This window comes from Procambarus clarkii, chromosome 10 (genome assembly GCF_040958095.1).
Source record: "Procambarus clarkii isolate CNS0578487 chromosome 10, FALCON_Pclarkii_2.0, whole genome shotgun sequence".
NCBI lineage: Eukaryota > Metazoa > Arthropoda > Malacostraca > Decapoda > Cambaridae > Procambarus > Procambarus clarkii.
Genome location: NC_091159.1, coordinates 26302584 through 26311080, shown reverse-complemented (window position 1 = coordinate 26311080; position 8497 = coordinate 26302584). Strand labels below are relative to the sequence as shown.

Genomic DNA, 8497 nt, shown 5'->3' with positions numbered 1-8497 from the left:
ATATTATCTAGAAATTAATAAAAAACATGGTTTAAACTAACTCAAAGAAAAACGGATTAGATTGCTAAGAGGTTAACGTTGTTTACTGGTAATTGTTATATATTTTTAGGACTGTTTTGTATCAAATTCGTTAAAACGTGACATTGCCACGTTTACTTAGACGTCCTAATGTCTTATTAGGCCTTCCTAGACGTTTAGGTCTTTCTAGATGCCAGTGCTTAGGCTTTCGAAGATGGTTTAGTGTTAGGCTAAAAGTCTATCAACCACTGGAGAGATATTAAAGCAACAGCAGCTTACTGACCAACCAGCAAGTATACTTCAGTCCTGAATATAGTTAAGAACTAAAGTAAACTTTCAGAGTATACACCTAGAATAGCTGTATACCTTCTAAGATCACCTCCAGATCAAAATGGTCTTAAAAATCTATCTTACAATCGGAGCCACACTCCTCTATTGTAAGCCGCCTTCAAAGGTCCATACCTGATTCTTTTCTTTGTAAATCTTTTAATTGATTAATTAAAAACAATTTTTTTTTGTATATTAATACTATTATATGACATGATTTTTGCCTTAGGGAGTGTTTCAGTGAAGAAGCAAGAGACCTAACCTTCCCCTGCTATAGAAATAAGTATGGCAAACTACTAAATTGTTAGTTCACATCAAGGTTGCACTGTATATACCGAAATTAAGATTATAATAAGGATAGTAATAACAATAATATGAATAATAAGAGAAATGGTAAAATTAGTAATGCTAATAATTTTAATAATAATTATAATTAACATTATAACCCTGGTAATGGCTTTTGTGGTAATTGATGCTCATAGTAATGTGAAACCTGCAGCATTAACGATAATAATAATTAATAATAATAATAATAATAGCAGCAGTGTTACCAACTATATGAAGCATCATTGCTCACCAATTAATATATGACTCTTGCAGAAAGTTTCCTTTGGTTTGGTGTTAGGCTTAATGCCCATTAACCTATGGAAGGTTATTAAGGCAACGCAACAGCTTACTGACCAACCAGCGATACTACTTTAGTCCTCAACATTGTCCAGGACTAAAGTCAACTAACTCGCAGTGTATATACACTTGAGAACTTTACTCGGTTGACCACTTAATGTTCCTATGATTCAATAGCAAATATATAAAAATCTCATCACCTTATGTAAATGTCAATCATGCCAACAAGTGGAATGTATAATCAAATGGGGAAATGAAATATATATATAGAATACAGATAATTATATTCATAAAAGACGCATCAAATAAAAATTGATGTGTTTAAATGACTTAATATTTGCCGTTTATTATGACAGGCGTTCTCATGTCTGCAGGTTACTTACACAATGACGGAGGCTCACGTAAGCTGGCCAGCATGATGGGGAGTTATCACTGCTTTTCAAAACATTAATTTCATGTATAATATAAGCTATACACATTATGTATATGCATATATAAAATCGGTTGAAAATACATTTGCATATAAATTTATTTTTACAATAAATTGCCTTGTTTGTTGAACGTGTACTTAGCTTCAAGTCCGCACTGTGTAAAAATGTGTTTCTTTCAATTATCCACGAATTAGAATATATACTTTGAATTTAATAAAAAAGTACAACAGTAAGCGTTTTATTGTTGAATTTAAGTTTAGACACATTATTGTATCATGAACGAACGGGAATCTATTCATATAGAATATTTTACGAGACAGTACAAATCTGCCCCACAGTTCACTAAAAAAAGTCCTATACTACGCTAAGTATTGTTTAATTTCATGTACATAATGAGTATTTCTGAGGGAAATAATAAAAAGAGTCCTTAAGGTGCTAATTATGAGCTACAGTGTACTAAGAGTCCTGATGGTGTCGTCGAGAAATGCCCATAAACAGCCCTATGCCCTATGACAAACAGGAAACACCTCATAATGCCTATCATAATGGGTATATTTACACTTTGTGACTTAACTCACTGCCCAATGTCTCCCCGCCAAAACTAATTGTCCCTGGAAAACAAATGTGACAGTAGTATATCAACTGTCAGGACACAACTAATCGCACCAAAGAGTGTGCTTTGCAATACAAGGTTTAGGGGGCATTGGGGGGTAGAAATAGCCTAAGCTACTCTATCCCTTTGAGATGTATTTCTTTCTTGTCTCAATAAACATACTTGAACTAGGGGGCATTTTCTGGTCAAAACTTGACCCCCCTCCACAAACACACAAACTCATGCACTCTATACACACTACACTTGCGAGGATAGTAATGAGTATGCTGACCTCATTACGGTTATATTCTAAAATAATCACACCTTACACTAATTCTTGTATTTATATATATTTTTTGATGTTTCAAAAGCCGAGGCTGACAGTGTGAAGAGACTTTTTACTGTTTGCTTCGTCCACTGAAGAAGCATTTTGCTGTTGTTGTCAGTTTGTGTTGTAGCACAGAGTACGGCTAAATACCTCGGGCATTATTGTTATTTATTGTGAGTTGTTATTTTGGAGGTTATCTTTACTGAGGGATGAGGCTTGTGGCTGCGTGCAGGACACGACGCGTTTTGTTCATTGAGGATAGTCAAAGCTCCATTTGTGGGGTGCATAGGCTACGACTTTGTGTTTTGTGTGTTTTGTGTGTGTGTGTGTGTGTGTGTGTGTGTGTGTGTGTGTGTGTGTGTGTGTGTGTGTGTGTGTGTGTGTGTGCGCTGGTGCTGCTTGCGTCATTTCGTATCCTGACTCTGGCCATGCTTGTGGGGTTAGTGGCTCATATAATATATTTTGAGTGACCACCTTCCTTGTTGCGCGGGAAGCAGCTGAGCGTAGAGCCCCAGCAGCTGAGCGTAGAGCCCCAGCAGCTGAGCGTAGAGCCCCAGCAGCTGAGCGTAGAGCCCCAGCAGGTGAGCGTAGAGTCCCAGCAGCTGACCGTAGAGACCCAGCAGCTGACTGTAGAGCCCCAGCAGCTGAGCGTAGAGCTCAGCAGCTGAGCGTAGAGCTCCAGCAGCTGACTGTAGAGCCCCAGCAGCTGAGCGTAGAGTCTCAGCAGCTCAAACTGAGCCTGAAGAACGCACAGCAGCAGCAGCAGACTAGCGCTTCTCCCCCACAGTGTAGTTGACAGCTGCATAGTGCTGTGGCGATGTCGAGCTGGAGGGCTCAGCTGCTGCAGGAGCAGCCTGCTGGAGGCCGCTGCGCCCGTGCTGCGCCTCATACCCGCCGGCATCCTGCCCCGGGTAGTGGAGGAAGCTGTCGCAGGCGTGCCCAACCGGTGTACCCACGGGGGACCATGCCCCGAGGCCTTGGTCCGGGGACCGATAGTGTTCATCGGTCCTAACGAGCCTGGCTCAGGCTGCCTGTCCCGGGGACCCCTCAGGAGGGGGTCGGGGGTCGGGGGACCCCGCCTGCTGGTGGGGGGGCGAAACGTTGCCCTTCGGGTGGAAGTACGGAGCGAAACGGTGCAGGGCGGGCGCCAGAGGCGGGTATATAGGCCTAGGGAGCCTGACCCCGCCCTCAGGGCCGCCCGTGCTGCTGCTGGAGGGCGAGGCGCCGTTGTCTCTGTTCACGCCGCCCACGCCCGTCGGGGTGGCGTGGGCGGCGGCGGCCAGTGAGGCGTGGTGGGCCAGGAGAGTAGCATTGACTTGGTTAAGGCCGTGCAGCGCAGCCCACTGCGACCACAGCTGCAGCGGCAGGTTGACGGGCGTGGGCGTGGGCGTGGCAGCTGCTCTGCCAGCGCCCAAGCCATACAACTGGGAGATGGCGGGCGGTAAACTACCCAGACCGCCCATTCCCGAGCCCAAATTGGGTCCGAGGCCGGGGCCTAGGCCGCCCGTGGAGAAGGAGGACGAGGGCGGGGCGAGGGAGGTAGTGGCGAGGGAGGTGGTGGGCGTGGTGGGCGTGGAGGCGTGGGAGTTGCGGAAGAACATATGGGCGCGGGCGGCGAGGACCGCCCGCTCTTCCAGGCTGAGTGGCGAGGCTCGGCTCTGGTGGGCGGCGTCGAGGGTGGGCGCCAGGGCGTTCCTGAAGTACGGGTGTTCTGACAACATGCTCTCCATCGTCTCCCTGAAACACGCCAACACCTGCGTTAATACACGTCAACACCTGCGTTAATACTCACCAACAACCTAAACACAACTATAACTCATCAAATTCAAAGTGCAGCCTATACCCCATATATACACACACACACACACACATATATATATATATATATATATATATATATATATATATATATAAATTTATATATATAAATATATATATATTTATATATATATATAATATATAATATATATATATATATATATATATATATATATATATATATATATATATATATATATATATATATATATATATATATATATATATATTAGTATATTTTGGTAGCAGTCTTTCTTGTAAACATATATTATTAAATATGACCGAAAAAGTGAGATTAATAATTCTAACACGAATTTTCTCAATATTTCTTATGTTTCTTTTCACTGTCGATGGTAATTGAAAAATCAATTCTCCAAAATTCATTTTTATTTCTAGTCTGACGCGACACTTGAATGCGTTTCGTAATAACTTATTACATTTTCAGACTTTACATACACACAACTATAACCTGCAAACACTAAACAGAGTTCTACTGTGCTATAATTTAAACGGCTTTCATTTTATATACCTGCATTTGGGTGAGGTGATATGTTACAACAGTTTTGGATGAGGTGAAAACAAACTTTCAACACAAGACAGAACACGAAATATTGGGTAAGTTAAAGGGAAGAATGGAAGTAACTGCAAAAGGCCTATTGGCCCATATTTCTTGATGCTTCTATATTGGTACGGAGTCTTGAAGTGGGTAGAATATAGTTGTGCATTAATTGGCTGTTGATTGCAATTACCATCGACAGTGAAAAGAATCATAAGAAATATTGAGAAAATTCGTGTTAGAATTATTAATCTCACTTTTTCGGTCATATTTAATAATATATATATGCGAACAAGCCTGAATGGCTTGTTCAGACTAGTTGTTGTTGTCAGACTAGAATATATATATATATATATATATATATATATATATATATATATATATATATATATATATATATATATATATATATATATATAAAGTTTGTGAGGGTACCACCTCTGGTGCCAATGTGGGGACCCATAGCCTCGGAAAAGAAAATAAAAAGTATTCAGAGGAGACCTTGTGGTTTCTCACTGAACACTAATATTATCTTCTCCTACCACCCCCATTCTTTTGTATGTACACATATATATTTACATATATATATATATATATATATATATATATATATATATATATATATATATATATATATATATATATATATATATATATATATATATGTGTGTGTATATCACGAAAGTAAACACGTGATTAAAAATGTGACAATGTCAGACCACGGAGGAAAAATGAAACAGGAATTTCCTTAAGTACTTTCGTATATTAATACATCTTCAGAAGGAGTCAAAGGAGAAGACTTCAGAAGGAGACTCCTTCTGAAGATGTATTAATATACGAAAGTACTTAAGGAAATTCCTGTTTCATTTTTCCTCCGTGGTCTGACACAGTCGCATTTTTAATCACGTGTTTACTTTCGTGATATACACATATATATATATATATATATATATATATATATATATATATATATATATATATATATATATATATATATATATATATATATATATATATATATAAGCTATATAAAGCTATATATATAGCTATATATATAAGCTATATAAAGCTATATAAGCTTTATAATAAAATATAAAAAGCTATATAAATATAGCTATAAATATAGCTATATATTTATATAAAAAGCTATATAAAAGCTATATGAAAAGCTATATATATATATATATATATATATATATATATATATATATATATATATATATATATATATATATATATATATATATATATATTTCCCCTGTTATGGCTGTTCAAAGATTTATGCACGATACCATATTAACACTGAAAACTGAAGATCCTCACATCCTCACAAAGACTGAAATTAGGCAAGCAGGAAGTCTTAACCTCAGCCACACCAGCCGCTGCTCCTTGGAAGAACACTAGCAGCCGCGCGGTCCCCCACACCCCCTCCACCAAGTGCAAGCAAGGCTCATGTGGTAATGTAATACATGCCATTGAGATACATGTTGTTGTTATAGATTCAGCTACTGGGAACAAAAAGTTCCAAGTAGCACGGGCTATGGTGAGCCCGTAGTGGACTTGCCTGGCACAGGAGCGGGGCTGTAACTTGTATTTGGGATACAGTAGCCTGTAGGCTATTTCTACCCTCCTGTCAAGCACACTGTTGTTGATGGTTAAGTCAAGGGAGCTGTATTGAGGCGCTGGATATGGACTGAGTAGTGAAATACCAGTCTTTTGTGAGAGAGAAATTAAAGATAATATGCGTGAAGGATAATTAGTTCAGCTTGAAGTAACTGACAATGTGATTCTGTTTTGAGTGAAATATTTTCACACTCAAGACAGAATCACTCACTGATATCGGCACATTTTCTTAGTGTCTGCCGGGATTAAGTTCATTTTTTTGGAAAGACAAATTTCGGCTTCATTCTCAAATGATTTATACTCACCTACACGCGGGACTTGTGATCCTGTGGTCCTGGGTTCGATCCCAGGCGCCGGAGAGAAACAATGGGCAGAGTTTCTTACACCCCCATGCCCCTGTTACCTAACAGTAAAATAGGTACCTGGGTGTTAGTCAGCTGCCACAGGCTGCTTCCTAGGGGTGGAGGCCTGGTCGAGGACCGGGCCGCGGGGACACTAAAAAAAAGCCCCGAAATCATCTCAAGATAACCTCAAGATATCCTGAAAATTTAATTCTTACGGTTGCTGCAGCAATACTTTGCTCTGACCATCGGTGTTGGGGTTACCACCTGTCAACCCGCGGAAGGTTATTAAGGCGGCACAATAGTGGTGGAAGTAAAACCGACAGGCGGGTCGTGTTCCAGGGGAAACCAGGACTAATAAAGCTTTACTATGTGAAGGTAAAGCCCTCAGCCTGCTACCAGGAGACATGTGAAGGTAAAGCCCTCAGCCTGCTACCAGGAGACATGTGAAGGTAAAGCCCTCAGCCTGCTACCAGGAGACATGTGAAGGTAAAGCCCTCAGCCTGCTACCAGGAGACATGTGAAGGTAAAGCCCTCAGCCTGCTACCAGGAGACATGTGAAGGTAAAGCCCTCAGCCTGCTACCAGGAGACATGTGAAGGTAAAGCCCTCAGCCTGCTACCAGGAGACAGATGGGTCGGCTCCTGTACTCACCTACATACAAAAAATAAAAGATGCGACCTGTCAATTGGCTCGAGACAGACGTTCAAACAGACAGACAAGACGGACTGAGAGAGAGCAAGGGAGGAGGGGAGAGAAGGGGAGAAAGACACGTGTTGCTGCCGAGGGGAGAGAAAACAGGCTGAGGGGAAAGCCAAGCGGAGGAGAGGGAAGGCCTAGATTGAGGGGAGCTGCTGAAACGATTGAGGGGAAAGGGGGAAAACCCGAATAGAACACGAGAAAATCAGAGAGGGAGAGCAAGGGAGGGGAAGGGAAATGTAGAGAGGGGAAAAATGGGTAAAAAGGCCTGGGAATAAAATGGAAAAAGAAAAAGGAAAAAGAAAAAGGAAAAAGAAAAGGAAAGACATAATAAGAGCCGCGGGCGGAGAGAGTAAGAGTGAGAGAAGAAAAGAAATAGAGGAGACAGTGAAAGGAAGACGGGGAGTAAGAGAGAGAGAGAAAGAAAGAGAGAGATAGAGAGAAAGAGAGAGAGAAAGAGAGAGAGAGAGAGAGAGAGAGAGAGAGAGAGAGAGAGAGAGAGAGAGAGAGAGAGAGAGAGAGAGAGAGAGAGAGAGAGAGAGAGAGAGAGAAAGAGAGACAGAGAGAGAAAGAAAGACAGACAGAGAGAAAGAAATAGTAAATCTCTTTACTCGCTACTATAGTTATAAAACCTGGCAAGGCGGGTCTCAGGAGCTAGCAGTTGCTCTTACGAGCACATTTAGGGGAGCACAATCACACTGAGGGGAGGAAGGTTCCCCAGAGAGGTGACGTCGAGGGGACACTGACACCCGCAACACGTGTAAACTCAGAGGGGAAACACCCCAGTGTGAGGGGAGAGCTGGGAAGAGAGGAGAGGGGAAAGATGCTCAACGGGAAGGGAGGGAGGGAGGTAAGGGGAGAGAGAGGGATGGAAAGAGGGAGATAAGTGGAGAAAGGTAAGGACGCTAATAATGGAAGGAAGAGAGAGAGAGAGAGAGAGAGAGAGAGAGAGAGAGAGAGAGAGAGAGAGAGAGAGAGAGAGAGAGAGAGAGAGAGAGAGAGAGAGAGAGAGAGAGAGAGAGACAGCGAGAGAGAGAGTATAAGTGAAGGGGAAACTGGATAGATTGAGGGGATAGAGATGTGAAGGGCTGGGCGGGGCTGAGGGGAGATAGAGAGAGAGAGAAGGGGTGTGGCAATGTGA

The 8497-nt window shown here is 41.6% G+C and overlaps 1 protein-coding gene across 1 annotated transcript in view; it reads right to left on the bottom strand.

Annotated features, from left to right (window-relative positions):
* Positions 1-739: 739 nt before the first annotated feature.
* LOC123752510 (T-box transcription factor TBX20) overlaps positions 740-8497 on the bottom strand; it is a gene marked incomplete in the record, with an annotated part of 253446 nt that continues 245688 nt past the window's right edge. Inside the window, 1 exon segment of the mRNA XM_069321775.1 lies at positions 740-4057. Coding sequence (XP_069177876.1) covers positions 3343-4057 — 715 coding nt within the window.